At 31.7% G+C, this 17,453-nt stretch overlaps 2 protein-coding genes and 1 long non-coding RNA gene across 4 annotated transcripts; all 3 read right to left on the bottom strand.

The window, feature by feature from the left end:
* Positions 1-6,682: 6,682 nt before the first annotated feature.
* On the bottom strand, positions 6,683-11,409 carry LOC111623869 (serine/threonine-protein kinase Aurora-3-like). Of its 2 annotated transcripts, XR_002756489.1 has the most exons (13): positions 11,061-11,409; positions 10,935-10,989; positions 10,638-10,802; positions 10,359-10,562; positions 10,046-10,140; positions 9,832-9,968; positions 9,663-9,748; positions 9,509-9,584; positions 9,289-9,426; positions 9,135-9,214; positions 8,623-8,697; positions 8,469-8,545; positions 6,683-7,199 (listed from the first exon to the last, which is right to left on the bottom strand). XR_002756489.1 is itself a non-coding variant. In XM_023366592.1 (12 exons), the coding sequence occupies exons 1-12, from the start codon at positions 11,120-11,122 to the stop codon at positions 8,540-8,542; spliced, it is 1,179 nt and encodes a 392-aa protein (XP_023222360.1). In that variant the 5' UTR covers positions 11,123-11,409; the 3' UTR covers positions 7,905-8,539. The 2 variants fall into 2 exon arrangements, 1 of the variants encoding a protein (XP_023222360.1); XM_023366592.1 differs by lacking the exon at positions 6,683-7,199 and having other exon boundaries at positions 7,905-8,545.
* Positions 11,410-13,285: 1,876 nt separating this feature from the next.
* LOC111623875 lies at positions 13,286-14,744 on the bottom strand. Its single transcript, XR_002756492.1, has 3 exons — positions 14,665-14,744; positions 14,153-14,227; positions 13,286-14,075 (listed from the first exon to the last, which is right to left on the bottom strand). It is a non-coding gene; the product is annotated as an uncharacterized LOC111623875 (long non-coding RNA).
* Positions 14,745-14,746: 2 nt separating this feature from the next.
* Positions 14,747-16,678, bottom strand: LOC111623870 (aurora kinase-like). Its single transcript, XM_023366593.1, has 9 exons — positions 16,592-16,678; positions 16,466-16,520; positions 16,169-16,333; positions 15,890-16,093; positions 15,577-15,671; positions 15,363-15,499; positions 15,194-15,279; positions 15,039-15,114; positions 14,747-14,956 (listed from the first exon to the last, which is right to left on the bottom strand). The coding sequence occupies exons 1-9, from the start codon at positions 16,651-16,653 to the stop codon at positions 14,790-14,792; spliced, it is 1,047 nt and encodes a 348-aa protein (XP_023222361.1). The 5' UTR covers positions 16,654-16,678; the 3' UTR covers positions 14,747-14,789.
* Positions 16,679-17,453: the final 775 nt, after the last annotated feature.

Below are 17,453 nucleotides of genomic sequence, written 5' to 3'. Positions count from 1 at the left end.
ATAGGGTATAATATAAGCTTAGCTATCTCCCGATTTGTATATTATTTTGTAGTAGTTCTGTCTCTCGTTTATCCACATTTTGTATGAGTTTATTTTCTTGTTTTATTAAATTTATTATTTCGTTTTTAATTAAAATGTCTCCTAATTGTGTGACCGAATCAGATCGCATACGCGTGTTAATCCGCGTTTAAGAAGATTGATTAACTGGTGTCGGGACCCTGACATAGGAAGAAGGTGAATTGCTCCCACCAACTTCCGCTTCAAATTATAATCTAACAGTAAAGCCCTCCACACTCGTTTCCCTACATTTGGGAAAGGCCGTTCTTTGGACGACCGAGAACTGGTCTTACCGACTAGTGCCCGTAAGTGGCGTAGACTAAAATCTACGTCCAGGCAGAATCTCACATCTGGTTTTTCAGGAGTGGGGTTTTAGAACTTCAAATCCCCAGTAGGATCCCACATCTAGTGTGCAGCAGGAGTGGGTCTGAATCGTTCTGAATCGGTCTGAATCTAAAAGTCCATTAGGTATCTCACATCTAGCATAAGTCGCTTTAAGTTGTTAAATTAAGTTAAATTATAAGTTAGAAATACGTAAAAATAGGCATGGCAGAAGGAAATCCCACTCATGCTACTTTGGGAAACATGAGTGGCTTTGTCGCTTTGTTGCCCGTTTTTGCGGGTGAAACGGGGCAAAACATTAAGGATTTTTTTTTGAATTATTAGAAAACGTGGGAAAGCTCGCCACATGGACCAAGAGTCAGTTGTTAACAGTAGCTCGATTAAAATTAACGGGAATAGCACAGCAATTTGGTAGGCGCGACAAAAGAATTAAGGATGTAGACAAATACGATGATTTTAAAAAAATATTAATTGATAGATTTGAGCGCATCCCTACTTCCATTAGATTGCAAAGATTTTATGCTTGTATTCAGAACCGCGACGAAGACGTGCAAACTTATGCGGTGAGATTGCAATCGCTGGCAGCCGAAACTGAAATAGAAATAGAAGGAAAGAACGCTGCGGAGGTAGCTCTAATAAAGAAAATAAAGGCTAAGGAATTAGACGAACGTTTAAGGATTCAATTTATGAACGGGATAGATATTAAAATAAGACAGAGGGTTATGTCGAGAGAACCCGAATCATTCGACCAGGCTTTAGAGATAGCGATAGAGGAGATTGAAGCCCTTACAAAAGGACGCAATCATAGCGATATAATCCGCACTGTAAAGGACGATATATCAGAAAATACACGTACCTATGAAATACAAGAAATACAAGAGAAAATAGAACAATTGATAGAACAATTAAACATTTTAAAAGGGAAAGATAGATATAGTAACTCTGAAAGAGAAGCGCACTTCCGTAAAGACGCGGACATAAAAAAGCGAGATCGAAATAGAGATAAGCATTTCCGTTCGCAACCGCGCAGTTCTAGAGAAACAGATATGTGGGAAGGCACATTGTCTAATGTTAAGACTGATGATAGACCTATAGTAATGGTTTATGTAAATAACTTGCCCACTAAATTTAAAATTGATGAAGAAGCAGAAACTTCGTTAATATCTAAGCGCATTATAGATAGAATAAAGCAAATAAAGCCTTTTTACAATAAACTGCCGGTAATGATAGATAATTCGTCCAGAGAAACAGTAGTGGGTATAGGAAACGCCACCCCTGAGTTTAAGCTAAGAGGAAATAAATTTAGAGCTACGTGTAGGATAGTGAGGTCAGGAGACATATACCCGTGCGATGGTACAATAGGTAGAGACGTACTAGAGAGAGAGAATATCAAAATAGACAATAAAGAAAATAGATTAATTTTGCCTGATGGTAAGAGTCTCCATTTCTGTACCGCCGTACCCGTGTACTATTATAAGCGAGGACCTAAGGTATACAATAATAATGCGAATCATAGAAGGGATCACTATAGAGAGAACTATATAAGAAGCATACAAGCATATCCCGAGAGGAAACGCTATTCGGAAAATACTTATGTTAAAAATGATAGAAAAGCTGAGACAAAAATACGTAAAGAAAAGAAAAAATATAATAATAATACGGAGAGATCAATTCCCATAAAATCAAAACGTATTGAAGCTGCTAGACAACCACAGTTTAGAAAAATTGAAAATGCAAATAAACATAAGCGAAGGGCATATAAGGGAAATAAGAAGGAAAAGAAAATTTCCAGAATTCTCCTCCCAAAGACCCATAATAGTCGTGAGAGAAAGACAAACAATAGCGGTAGTAAAGAAGATACCTGTTACTCTGATTTAAATATGGTTAAAGGGATAGATAATGAAAATACGCAGGATAATATCTTCAAAGAAATGCTTCATCTTTTGAATAATACAAAGATTAAATTTAAATCCATTTTTGATACGTCGAATTGTTAGTCGGAAATAGAGACAAGGATCCGGTAATTCCATATAGAGATAATGACAAGGATTTGATTCGTATACATATAGATAGAGTAGAAGATAAAATTTACTATTTCCATTCATAAATTAGAAAGGAAAGGGAAGTAGACAAAAGGAAGTAGTCACAGGGTGAAAACTATCGAATGTTGATTAAGGTTACAAATATAGTAGATAAAATAAAAAAGGAAGTAAGTCATTTCTGAAAGGAAGAGAGTCAAGTTATATACATTTGTAATACTTCCTACATACATTATTATGTTATCAAATTTCGCATAGAATTTACATAAGAATATAAAGTCGAGTAGAATAAGAAACAATGCATAACATGTTCGTTAATGATATTTTGAATATACTAATGTTATTCTAAATATAATTAAAATAATTATCGACAGNGGACCATAATTTGTATGAGTATAACGTCTGGTCGTCTCCGATTCGAACGAAACTTGGTGACACGTAGTCCTAAACACAAACAGATCCTTGTTCAAACAATAGGACGCACTTCTTCATTCTTTCGAAAAACTGGCCTTTGAAAATTGAGTATTAGCTTAGAAGTCTTTAGAAAGTTTACTTATTGTCATTGCAATAGCGAAGTGTTTAAGACACCAGGCATAACAGTTGAGCGATGTAAGATCTTGCCTTCGCCCTTTTAGTTTTATGTATAACAAAATTATTTTATTATTTTACCGTATCATTAGCATTACTATTATTACTATTGTTATTCCTCACATTCGAAACTTATAAGAAAGATTTAATAGTGCGAAGGAATTTGTTTGCCGATACCCGTCAAGTAGCTTAACGTTTGCCTAAAGGCATCGTAACTGTGAAATCAAATTAAAAAGTTCTCCCTGTCAACAATTACGAGGGTCAAGTCCATCTATTCAAAGACAGATCTGCAGATAATTTTGCTGAACAACTTTTGCGTCTCGACCATGATAAAGATCCGCATACTAATTTGATAACACTACATATACGACAAATGGACATACGTGAGCGATATTGGCATCTAAAAACGAATGCTTGCCGAATGTACCCGGTGGAGTTATTAAACTCCTCAAAACCAAGTAAACTCCTACCTCATCACCTAGATGTATGGGTTGGAGCACCAGAATTGCTTTTGCGAAATTTGAAACACCAAAGTTATGCAATGGAAGAAAAATGATCTTTTATCTTTGACCCGCAGATCCGAGCAATTTTTTTGTTCTTACAGTTTCATTATTATTAATACCCGGGTCAATAAATGCAGGTTTTACTTACTAGGACTACTGTTTTAATCACCCTGTCTGAATTCCGCATCCCCTCAACAAACCCAGCAACGTCGCAAGACATGTGGCAAAACGTGTTGAATGAAATTCACTGTAATGTGTGAATGTTGCTAAAAGAAAAATGAAATTTATTCTTCGCGGCTTTTGTACACTTTGAAATTAAGAAATTGGTAGCACAAAAACTGGAACATTCACAAACTCATACTTTCGTGAATTCTCTTCATTTAGAGTTTGTGGAGCAGAAACAAACAATTGTTTCAGAACGTTTGTAAACTCGTTGCACTGCNGAATTTACATAAGAATATAAAGTCGAGTAGAATAAGAAACAATGCATAACATGTTCGTTAATGATATTTTGAATATACCTATGTTATTCTAAATATAATTAAAATAATTATCGACAGAAAGAAAATAGGTATCTGTATTTAGAAATAGTAAGGTTGTATTATTATCTTGACCTTTAAGTCTTACCAACTACCGAGTGTCGAGAATAACTCAATAATCTTAATAATTAACCTATTAAATTTAAGATAGCAGTAATAAAATAATAAGCTAAGTGAGGTAATTAATAAATTAAATGATAGAGTTATTTTGTGAGTTATTTAAAAGGAAAAGGAATTAAAATTCTCATGCTGGATGTAGGAACATTCTGAAGATAAGGGAGTTGCTCCTTAATATAACAATTAAATATTTTCTACAAGAGAAGCTATAGACGTTTTAGAGCTAGGGAATTTAAGTTCCTATTTTATCTCAAAGGAAGTTATGTCCCATACGTTACGAGAAATACAACCACAACTTCCGGAAGGTTATTCGTTTGATAGGCAGTTAAATTCTATCCATCTATATCTCTAGTTTATAAGATAGTTTTAATAATAATAAATTATAAAGTTTATTTATAAGAATGGATACCTCACTCAAATTAATAATACAAGGTGATTGAATAGAATAGAGATAATATTATATAGAAAAGTCTAGATGTAAGACTTAGCATAGTAATAAGAGAGAGAGAGACATTAATAGAGAGATGTAATTTGTTAACATACTGCCTTTAACATGAAAAATACTTTGGTGAAAATGAACTTGGCTCAGATGGATTTAAATGACCCTGGAGTCATAAAACATTTAATGAACTCAACCACCTGAACTTTTGTGGTTATGTTAAATTAAATTTGGAAGAAAAGAAAGTGTATCAAGTGAAGAGTACACATTTCAACATTTCGAACTGCAAAGTAAACTTTGAACTTTTAGCAGGTGTTATTGAAACAAGAAGACATCACATGATCTTCTAATATACATGGAAATTGCAACTATAAGAAGTCAGCCAACAGAAGTGCTGCCACAGAGACTCTCAGCGAAGAAGAGGTGCTTTCGAAACAAGTGACAAACTATGTCCACTTTTACCGTCAATTCCAGACGAAGACATTTGTGATCATTGTGTTTATTTTAATATTGTTAAATTGATGAATTGTTTATTATATTATATCCATGTATTTTAATGTTAAATTTGATTTGAATTATTGTATAGATTTTAAGATCTTATTCTTATGAATAACGCCATTTTTCAGAGAGAGAGAGCAATTCGAACTTATGTATTGCAGTGAAAAATCACGCCTTCTTTAAATGTAGTGTGATTTTTGAAGATATGTGAGACCCGAAAGGCCCCTGGGTCTAAATTAATATTTTATTAATAATGTTAAAATAATGTCACCAAATATTACTTCATTTTTGGTGAGAAAAATACTGTTTTAACGTGGGAATAAACAGATAACAGATGTTACTTCCTTTCACTAAAGTTAGTACAGTACAGTTATGAAATGTCTCATTAGGAAGTACTGTACAACTGTTCAAGTACAATGCACAACACTCAATGATCGTCTATGACTATAGCTTTTACAGCGAAATCTTTGTCAGAATTTTTAGACAGACACAAATAAATGGTTTCATAACTTTATTTTAGTGTCAGTCAAACACCATGAAATATGAACGTCAATACATTTTTTTTTGTTATCAAACAAAAAGAAAACAAAATCACTAGGCTACGACATGGTCGTATTCGCTCGCTACAATCTCGATGTTTGCAGACAAAACTATTTTTATACATTTTTCTTATAATCTAAACAACCAAATGCCACAACTTGCTTAGGAAAAGAATTCTCTACGTGATGCTGTAATGTAAAACGGCCAAAAATCTGGATAAGCTATAAGTTTTTTGAAGCATAGGCAAACGAAGCAAGGTTTTTTGAAGTATCTGAAACTTTTTGTTGGGCAAGCGTGGTCAAACGAAAGGCACCAATTACTTTAAAAAACAGATTTAAATCGTAATTAAAATTAATTTGAATTTTACAACAGCAAAAACATTATCAATTTCTTGTGATTTTAAAATCAACACACGAAAAATCAAATAAAAGCATTTATTAGACAACAAGATGTTTACAAACAGAAAGATTCTTTTCCGATTCACATCACATGATAAAATTCGACTGGATCTACGTTCTTAAATTTTTAAGCTGATGCAGTCGAGAAAATATCTCCTTGAAGGGGTTTTGAATTAATTGAAATTGCCCTTCTTCTTCAACTGCTTTATGTTNAAATGCTCGATCCGTTTTAAATTCAAATTTGTTATTGCATATTGGTTCGATTATAGAACGATTATAAACGTTCCAGAAAATTGATCAAATTAAAGATAGTTCGTTTGATTCTCGGCAATTCTCTTCAGCGGTAGGTGTTGTATGACAATTACTATGGTTATTGAAATATTGAATGTAAATGGGGGTTGCTTGCAAAACCTCCGCGGACGAAGTTGCGGGTAACAGCTAGTAATATATAAATTAAAATTGAATATCGGTGAATGAAGAGAACATATGTAATAAATCTGAAGATGAATATAAAATATAAAATGAATATNTTCATTTTCGTGATAAAAAATTGCACGTACAATTTTTGAATATTTAGCAAACTTTGTCTTGACAATTTCGGTAGACGCAAATTATTCCAGAGATATTGCTTCCACGCGTCTTTTCTTTACTGTATTAACGTTTCTTGAGTTTATTAGACATTTAATGTACTGTATTTAGATAAAGTTCCAGAATTGAAGATACCGAAGATTAAATTCTAGATGTTTTAATTTTGACGTAATTCAGAGCAAATTTGCGTTCGCAATTGACACAGATCGAAAGAAGACGTTGATTAAAAATGGACACGAAATAAGTGACACAATAAGTAATGGACAGAACCAGGATGCGTCAAATTCGAGAATGAAAACGATTCGGGAATCAAATTTAGTAGATAGACACAATTCGGTAGTCAAGTTCGATAATGTGGTATATTTGAAATTACGTAGTCAAAATCGTTTATAGGTCAAAATTTGGAGAGTCAAAATTGGTTAAGGTCAAATCCTGAACAGTCAAAATCGATAAAAGGTCACATTTTTGTGAGCCAAAATCGGTAAAGATCAAATCCGGGCAGTCAAAATCGATGAAAGGTCAATTTCAGTGAGAAGCATTAAACAAAAGATCTGTGAAAATAAAATAAAAATTACTAAGAATTTCATCTACAACCCTTAATCATTTTTAAAATAATAACTTTATTTGTTATTAAGAAACTGAAAATACATTTCTGCCTTGTGTGATTTATTGCGTACTAAATATAAGTTATTGTGAATGTCAACGTTTTACAACCATCCTGTATTAACATTTAATTCACTAAACAGAGTAACTAAAAATCTTATCTTTACATCCATTTTTGTTATTTTGCAATGTTACGAGACAAGTACATTCCCAGGATTTTGTCTCATAGAGAGCAAATGCTATAAATTGATAAACCGATTAAATAAAATTATGGTTCTTAAATAAATTTCTTCTACTTATGTTAATGTCTTCTATCTTCGTAATAAACGCGTAAAACACAAGCAAATAGTGTAGTTTCTCATAGTATTAAAAGAGAAACATAGGTCTATCTTGTCGCACGATAATATTGGTTACTGTGTTTCGATGCATCGGCAATTAAAATAATATTTTAGGCGAAAAATGACTTTTCAGGTCTCTTCTTTACAGGGCGCTTGTTAGGTAAATATATCATCAAATCACTAGCGATTTCATAATATTTGAGGCCTTAGCTAGATATTGAAATATAAGGCACATTTATACAACTGTATACAATGTAAAGCCGTACGATACGATTTTTTGTAAGATTTAAGATCTTTCCAAATACAATACTGGATTTCAGATTTGGACCAATACAGAGTATCGACAATAATACATATGTAATGCCCGAGACCCTAAAAGCCTAGTTACGTATATAACATCGCAATAGCATTAATCTGCTTCTACGTTTTGTCTTGTACATGTCGTAATTTAATTATGTGTTGTTTGTACAACTGGACCATCGACTGTGTAAATTTTAGTATTTATAAAGTGAGAGTGTAAAATTTCTATTCAGTTTATCAGTAAGATTTTCAATTTAGTTTACCGTTGAAAAATCTTTAGTTTTTCAGTTTTAACTTATATCTTTATTGAATTGGATATAACACTTGTTTGGATGAAGAGTAAACCGTCAAATCTCGATATACCGCATTCCAAACAGCGCCAAAGAATACGGGAAAATTATGTGATTCTCGTCAAATCACATAACTTCTGAACTCAAATTTATGTGTAGATTTTAATACTATATGTTGATATTTGAGGAATTTTAGTTTACTGCCACACTCGAATTAGTGCTAATTTGAGAGGCGAAAAAGTGACGCAGCTAAATCGAACTTTGATTAAATGAGCATAGAAATACGTACCTCTTAACCGGCTTCCACATTGATTTCAAGAAAGATCCGAACTTCATTTTCAGTTTATTCTGCCGAAAACCCTAAGTCTGAAAATACAAAAACAAATCAGTTGTTTTATTTCGTAAAGTGACATTCAAATGCGATATTGGAAAATAAAACATACAATTTTGGGCCAAGGCACTTTATGAAAATACTCGTGTTCTCTTATATTTACTTCTAGAGGACGTCTGCACGGGTCCTGAAATGATCGAAAACAAAAGTAATTAATTCAAATTTACTATTCGAATGATTATATTTTCGTCTGTGTGTTATTTCCGATAAGACAAATGTTATTAAACTAATTAGCAGCACGTCATTAAACATTTACTTAATGATATGAAACGAGTTTTCGACATTTTATTGAATATAATCAGTGAATTAATTATAAACAGATTTATGAAAGTCCACAGAAAGACCGTATGATTACAATTAACGATATTAATTGAATGAATGCTTTTCATACAAGAAAAAACACAAAATTTGCCGTATATAATCATTGTTTTTGGCAACAGAGAAAAGTCGAATGTAGATACATAAGAGAATTACATGCTTCGGTTTGTAAATAAATGTCATTTCGTGCATAAAACGGGGAGAGACAAATCTGAATTTGTTAAGTACAATTAAGTATAATCTTACCTTTTGCAATAGGTCATAAATAAAATGTCTGGCATCATCCGATAACCCAGGAGGATACGACACCTTCACATTTAGAGCAGCTGCAAACGCATTTTAATATTAATTATCTTATATTCCTATTATTATTATTGAATTAATAATTTTGATACATTACCTCTTATCCGGTCGTACCGGGGCAATAAATACACGTTATCAATATCGAAAGCTTCTTTCACATAAATCTCTAAAGGAGTTCTTCCAACCAACGCTTGAAATAACACGATGGCGAAAGCCCACCAGTCACAGTACGAATCTACAAACAATACATTCATTAATACATGCAACAATATGATCCAATGATGTGAAAGTACAAATGTGAAAGTACAAGTCTTTACCGTAAGGCTTCCTCTGGAGAATTTCCGGACACATAAATGATAAAGTTCCACAATAATCTCTTGGATTTTGTTCGTACTGAAAAAAATAATAATAAAATAGTTAAGAGATCGTTAAAAAGCTACAGTTCAAGAATATTACAATGTATATGCTTACTGTGGATAGACCGAAATCAATTACTTGTGCACCTTTGTACACATCTAACATAACGTTGTTTGAACTAATGTCTCGGTGTATTATTCCTATTCAAAATAAAAACATTACTTTGCCACTCTTTACACATTTCTGGACTAAACAAGCAAATAAATCTACAGCGAATAACTACCATTACTATGAATATACATAATAGCAGAGGCCACTTGAGCGGCAAACACTTTTGCTTTTCTCTCCGGTATAGGGCCATTCTTTTGTACAAATTCGGTCAAAGTTTCTCCCTGGACAAAATCCGAGACAAAGCAATAGCTAAAACATAAAACTTATTACTTCACAGAGCACAAATTATTATAAATAACTCACGAGAAAAGAGAAAAAACACTTACGCTGTGTCAGTTTGCAGGAATCGAATCAATCTGACAATGTTTGGATGGGCGGACACGCAATTCCAAACGATTGTTTCTCTCCGGATTTCACCAAACTATAAATAAATTAATGATGATTACACACGAAATATAAATTTTAAATATTGTTTAAATATTACTAATGTAAATTCATAAAACACTGATTACTCTTATTCTCAATATACTATTAAAAATTATTATTGTTTTAATATATATATATATTTAGTGATTAGTGTGTATATTCCGGAAATTGTTCTTAATCCCCTTAATATTGATAATTTTTGTTAAAAAATACCTGATTAGAAGAAGAGACTTTCTTCTTTACGACTTTTAAAGCCTTTTTCTTTCTAGAATATTTGGTCTTAGCCAAATAAATAGTCCCAAAACTTCCACGTCCAATTTCTTTAGTAATTTTGTACTTGCCAATATAATATTTGGCTTTATCGAAACGGTCGTGTTCTTGCTTTGAATCTGCGAGTTTCTTTTCCGGTTCGTAAGTCTACAAAATTATAAAAATGATTATTTATTTATAAAATTTGCTAATGGAAGGAAGACAGAAGGAACGAAAACTTACTTCGGAACCAGAAATCTCGCCTGAAATGCAACAACACAACAAAAATTTATGGAATAAATTAGTTAAAAATCCCATAAACTTTCCTTTCTTCTGCTTATTTGCTTGCAACTGCGACTCGTCTAGATTCGAGAAGTCACATTTTGTTGCAGGCGAATCTTTGCCATTCTACGAAACATCAAGGTAAAAATTATCGATGTTTGCAAACGTTATCGTTTTAAAATTAATCAAAAAATCTTCGTTATCTTAATCTACTCAAAGAAAAATTTCGATATTCTTACAGAGAAATCAATGGTTTACCTGAAATGAGCAATCTTTATTTTCCTGAACACTCGGTTCAGAATCTTCTCTCCTACTACAGAGAAACTATATTAATTCTTACATAATATTAAAGAATAAATAAACACAATTTCTGATTAAATTTACCTTTTCTTCTTCATTTTATTTCTCGAAATTCGCGAAACAACTTTTTCGGCGCAGCGAAACATTACACTCAACAATAGCAACTCGACAATTCAACTCGAAAGTATTGTTGAAAAATTTATTGTAATGACGCCATATTAATAAATTTTATATTTTTTTATACGCTTTAAATTAAGGACTTTTTATGAAGTTTATTGTGGGTGCGGCTAGACCCGCTATGAGGCAAAGTAATGGGCGACTGCATTCTTCATATGCAGGACAGACCATTTTTTAGAAATATTGGAATTTTTACTTCGAATTGGAATCGTCACCCTTAATCGTTCGATAAATGTTTCGTCACTCCATTTTACTGTTAAATACTGCCAACATGAAGTGTTTATAATTTCAATGGACTTTTTATTTATAAAAATCTGCTCGTAGTCTTAATATAAACTTATATAGTTTATTCTTAATTAATTATTCAATTGTGTTAAAATCACAATTAAATGTATATATTTCGAAGTTCTAAAATCTTGTTTTTAACAATTTGTTAATAAAATGTTGTTTTCATTGTCGACTGCGCCATACAAGGTTTCGATATGATGAGCGCGAACGTTATTGAAAAAAAACGAACATAACACAACTATTAAATAAGTGATATGACTTATTTAATAGTTAATGCCGACTGAAACAGCAAGATATAGTTCGTTGTAAGACAGTAAATTTGTATCAAAATATTTTATAGATAACACAAGAACGTGCTAAAAATGNATAGTTTATTCTTAATTAATTATTCAATTGTGTTAAAATCACAATTAAATGTATATATTTCGAAGTTCTAAAATCTTGTTTTTAACAATTTGTTAATAAAATGTTGTTTTCATTGTCGACTGCGCCATACAAGGTTTCGATATGATGAGCGCGAACGTTATTGAAAAAAAACGAACATAACACAACTATTAAATAAGTGATATGACTTATTTAATAGTTAATGCCGACTGAAACAGCAAGATATAGTTCGTTGTAAGACAGTAAATTCTTATCAAAATATTTTATAGATAACACAAGAACGTGCTAAAAATGTTAATATAATATTGATTATTTTATTCCGCATTTTCAAAGTTAAACAATAAAAATTAAAAGACGAGTTATCGTATTAAATTAAGGAAATTGTCATGATATAGAAAAGTTTGCGCTCGCAACTAAGAGTATTAATCGTTTCTCGCATTCAGAAACATGTATTTTCTTGAATGCTTTTGAATCACTGGAAATTGCTCTGTAACAGGTACAATTTGTATAAATAACAATAATTGTGTTAAATGCTAATTTATTTTTGATAAATAAACAATTTTATTACGTTCAAAATAAATAATTATATCAGGCTTATTTTTCTTTAATTCTTGCATCTTATTAAACGATTGTTATTTAATTGATTTAAAGATTTATAAAATTGTTTAAATATATAACGTAATTCATCGTATGTTCNGAGAGTCAAAATCGGTAAAGGTCAAATCCTGGGCAGTCAAAATCGATGTAAGTCAAATTTTGGAGAGTCAAAATCGGTAAAGGTCAAATCCTGGGCAGTCAAAATCGATGAAAGATCAATTTCAGTGAGAAGCATTAAACAAAAGTTCTGTGAAAATAAAATAAAAGTTACTAAGAATCTCATCTACAAATTTTAATCATTTTTAAAATAATAACTTTATTTGTTATTAAGAAACTGAAAACACATTGCTGCCTTGTGTGATTTATTAAGTACTAAATATAAGTTATTGTGAGTGTCAACGTTTTACAACCATCCTGTAATAACATTTAAGTCACTAAACAGAGTAACTGAAAATCTTATCTTTACATCCATTTTTGTTATTTTGCAGTGTTACGAGACAAGTACATTCCCAAGATTTTGTCTCATAGAGAGCAGATGGTATAAATTGACAAACCGATTAAATAAAATTATGGTTCTTAAATAAATTTCTTCTACTTATGTTAATCTTTTTTATCTTCGTAATAAACGCGTAAAACACTAGCAAATAGCGTAGCTTCTCATAGTATTAAAAGAGAAACATAGGGTCTATCTCGTCGCACGATAATATTGGTTACTGTGTTTCGATGCATAGGCAATTAAAATAAATTTACTCTTACAGACTTCACCGATTTCTAAAATTATTTTTCTAATAAAAAAATGAATATCTTAGGAGAGACAAATGACTTTCCAGGTCTCTGCTTGACTGGGCGCTTGTTACGTAAGTATATCATCAAATCACTAGCGATTTTAGGATATTTGAGGCCTTAGCTAGATATTGAAACATAAGGCACATTTATATAAATGTATACAATGTAAAGCCGTACGATACGATTTCTTGTAAGATTTAAGATCTTTCCAAATACAATACTGGATTCCGGATTTGGACCAATACAGAGTATCGACAATAATACATATGTAATGCTCGAGACCCTAAAAGTCTAGTTATGTATATAACATCGCAATAGCATTAATCTGCTTCTACGTTTTGTCTTGTTCATGTCGTCATTTAATTATGTGTTGTTTGTACAACTGGACCATCGACTGTGTAAATTTTAGTATTTATAAAGTGAGAGTGTAAAATTTCTATTCAGTTTATCAGTAAGATTTTCAATTTAGTTTACCGTTGAAAAATCTTTAGTTTTTCAGTTTTAACTTATATCTTTATTGAATTGGATATAACACTTGTTTGGATGAAGAGTAAACCGTCAAATCTCGATATACCGCATTCCAAACAGCGCCAAAGAATACGGGAAAATTATGTGATTCTCGTCAAATCACATAACTTCTGAACTCAAATTTATGTGTAGATTTTAATACTATATGTTGATATTTGAGGAATTTTAGTTTACTGCCACACTCGAATTAGTGCTAATTTGAGAGGCGAAAAAGTGACGCAGCTAAATCGAACTTTGATTAAATGAGCATAGAAATACGTACCTCTTAACCGGCTTCCACATTGATTTCAAGAAAGATCCGAACTTCATTTTCAGTTTATTCTGCCGAAAACCCTAAGTCTGAAAATACAAAAACAAATCAGTTGTTTTATTTCGTAAAGTGACATTCAAATGCGATATTGGAAAATAAAACATACAATTTTGGGCCAAGGCACTTTATGAAAATACTCGTGTTCTCTTATATTTACTTCTAGAGGACGTCTGCACGGGTCCTGAAATGATCGAAAACAAAAGTAATTAATTCAAATTTACTATTCGAATGATTATATTTTCGTCTGTGTGTTATTTCCGATAAGACAAATGTTATTAAACTAATTAGCAGCACGTCATTAAACATTTACTTAATGATATGAAACGAGTTTTCGACATTTTATTGAATATCATCAGTGAATTAATTATAAACAGATTTATGAAAGTCCACAGAAAGACCGTATGATTACAATTAACGATATTAATTGAATGAATGCTTTTCATACAAGAAAAAACACAAAATTTGCCGTATATAATCATTGTTTTTGGCAACAGAGAAAAGTCGAATGTAGATACATAAGAGAATTACATGCTCCGGTTTGTAAATAAATGTCATTTCGTGCATAAAACGGGGAGAGACAAATCTGAATTTGTTAAGTACAATTAAGTACAATCTTACCTTTTGCAATAGGTCATAAATAAAATGTCTGGCATCATCCGATAACCCAGGAGGATATGACACCTTCACATTTAGAGCAGCTGCAAACGCATTTTAATATTAATTATCTTATATTGCTATTATTATTATTGAATTAATAATTTTGATACATTACCTCTTATCCGGTCGTAACGGGGCAATAAATACACGTTATCAATATCGAAAGCTTCTTTCACATAAATCTCTAGAGGAGTTCGTCCAACCAACGCTTGAAATAACACGATGGCGAAAGCCCACCAGTCACAGAAAAAATCTACAAACAATACATTCATTAATACATCCAACAATATGATACAATGATTTGAAAGTACAAATGTGAAAGTACAAGTCCTTACCGTAAGGCTTTCTCTGGAGAATTTCCGGACACATAAATGATAAAGTTCCACAAAAATCTCTTGGATTTCGTTCGTACTGAAAGAAATAATAATAAAATAGTTAAGAGATCGATAAAAATCTACAGTTCAAGAATATTACAATGTATAATGCTTACTGTGGATAGACCGAAATCAATTACTTGTGCACCTTTGTACACATCTAACATAACGTTGTTTGAACTAATGTCTCGGTGTATTATTCCTATTCAAAATAAAAACATTACTTTGCCACTCTTTACACATTTCTGGACTAAACAAGCAAATAAATCTACAGCGAATAACTACCATTACTATGAATATACATAATAGCAGAGGCCACTTGAGCGGCAAACACTTTTGCTTTTCTCTCCGGTATAGGGCCATTCTTTTGTACAAATTCGGTCAAAGTTTCTCCCTGGACAAAATCCGAGACAAAGCAATAGCTAAAACATAAAACTTATTACTTCACAGAGCACAAATTATTATAAATAACTCACGAGAAAAGAGAAAAAACACTTACGCTGTGTCAGTTTGCAGGAATCGAATCAATCTGACAATGTTTGGATGGGCGGACACGCAATTCCAAACGATTGTTTCTCTCCGGATTTCACCAAACTATAAATAAATTAATGATGATTACACACGAAATATAAATTTTAAATATTGTTTAAATATTACTAATGTAAATTCATAAAACACTGATTACTCTTATTCTCAATATACTATTAAAAATTATTATTGTTTTAATATATATATATATTTAGTGATTAGTGTGTATATTCCGGAAATTGTTCTTAATCCCCTTAATATTGATAATTTTTGTTAAAAAATACCTGATTAGAAGAAGAGACTTTCTTCTTTACGACTTTTAAAGCCTTTTTCTTTCTAGAATATTTGGTCTTAGCCAAATAAATAGTCCCAAAACTTCCACGTCCAATTTCTTTAGTAATTTTGTACTTGCCAATATAATATTTGGCTTTATCGAAACGGTCGTGTTCTTGCTTTGAATCTGCGAGTTTCTTTTCCGGTTCGTAAGTCTACAAAATTATAAAAATGATTATTTATTTATAAAATTTGCTAATGGAAGGAAGACAGAAGGAACGAAAACTTACTTCGGAACCAGAAATCTCGCCTGAAATGCAACAACACAACAAAAATTTATGGAATAAATTAGTTAAAAATCCCATAAACTTTCCTTTCTTCTGCTTATTTGCTTGCAACTGCGACTCGTCTAGATTCGAGAAGTCACATTTTGTTGCAGGCGAATCTTTGCCATTCTACGAAACATCAAGGTAAAAATTATCGATGTTTGCAAACGTTATCGTTTTAAAATTAATCAAAAAATGTTCGTTATCTTAATCTACTCAAAGAAAAATTTCGATATTCTTACAGAGAAATCAATGGTTTACCTGAAATGAGCAATCTTTATTTTCCTGAACACTCGGTTCAGAATCTTCTCTCCTACTACAGAGAAACTATATTAATTCTTACATAATATTAAAGAATAAATAAACACAATTTCTGATTAAATTTACCTTTTCTTCTTCATTTTATTTCTCGAAATTCGCGAAACAACTTTTTCGGCGCAGCGAAACATTACACTCAACAATAGCAACTCGACAATTCAACTCGAAACTATTGTTGAAAAATTCATTGTAATGACGCCATATTAATAAATTTTATATTTTTCTTATATGCTTTAAGAAGGCCTTTTTTTGAAGTTCATTTTGGGTGCGGCTAGACCCGCAATGGGGCAAAATAATGGGAGACTGCATTCTTCATATGCAGGACAGACCATTTTTTAGAAATATTGGGATTTTTACTTCGAATTGGAATCGTCACCCTTAATCGTTCGATAAATGTCTCGTCATCCCATTTTATTGTTAAATACTGCCAATATGAAGTGTTTATAATTTCAATGGACTTTGTATATATAAAAATCTGCTCGTGGTCATAATATAAAGTTATATAGTTTATTCTTAATTAATTATTCAATTGTGTTAAAATCACAATTAAATATATATATTTCGAAGTTCTAAAATCTTGTTATTAACAATTTGTTAATAAAATGTTGTTTTCATTGTCGACTGCGCCATACAAGGTTTCGGTATGATGAGGGCGAACGTTATTGAAAAAAACGAACATAACACAACTATTAAATAAGTGATTTAATATTTTAAGCTTATCGGCTAGAACAGACAAAGATATGGACTTTCAAACATGGCGATCTGTGGCGACAACGGCGCCGCTACTAAACAAAACAAAATGAGACCTTACATTTAATATCTGCACATTGTGTAGTACAACGTAGTCCAGCCGATAGTCAATATTTTTCCCCAAAATTCTTCATAAAGCACTCATAATTCGACTTTGCGGCTTTTGCAAATTCCTTGGCAA

The sequence above is a fragment of the Centruroides sculpturatus genome, unplaced genomic scaffold (assembly GCF_000671375.1).
Source record: "Centruroides sculpturatus isolate CEXI.00-Female unplaced genomic scaffold, Cexi_2.0 scaffold325, whole genome shotgun sequence".
In the NCBI taxonomy this organism is placed as follows: domain Eukaryota; kingdom Metazoa; phylum Arthropoda; class Arachnida; order Scorpiones; family Buthidae; genus Centruroides; species Centruroides sculpturatus.
This window is presented reverse-complemented; position numbering and strand designations above follow the sequence as displayed.

What these genes read in the sequence shown, in the direction of transcription:
- LOC111623870 (XM_023366593.1), bottom strand. Translation starts at nt 16,653, where the DNA reads ATGTTTCGCTGCGCCGAAAAAGTTGTTTCGCGAATTTCGAGAAATAAA. An exon ending in GCGAGATTTCTGGTTCCGAA is followed by an intron (nt 16,094 to 16,168) that starts GTAAGTTTTCGT and finishes ATAATTTTGTAG; the next exon opens with ACTTACGAACCGGAAAAGAA. An exon ending in TTCCTGCAAACTGACACAGC is followed by an intron (nt 15,500 to 15,576) that starts GTAAGTGTTTTT and finishes TTTATGTTTTAG; the next exon opens with CTATTGCTTTGTCTCGGATT.
- LOC111623869 (XM_023366592.1), bottom strand. Translation starts at nt 11,122, where the DNA reads ATGTTTCGCTGCGCCGAAAAAGTTGTTTCGCGAATTTCGAGAAATAAA. An exon ending in TCTCCAGAGGAAGCCTTACG is followed by an intron (nt 9,427 to 9,508) that starts GTAAAGACTTGT and finishes TATTGTTTGTAG; the next exon opens with ATTCGTACTGTGACTGGTGG. An exon ending in CCGGTACGACCGGATAAGAG is followed by an intron (nt 9,215 to 9,288) that starts GTAATGTATCAA and finishes ATGCGTTTGCAG; the next exon opens with CTGCTCTAAATGTGAAGGTG.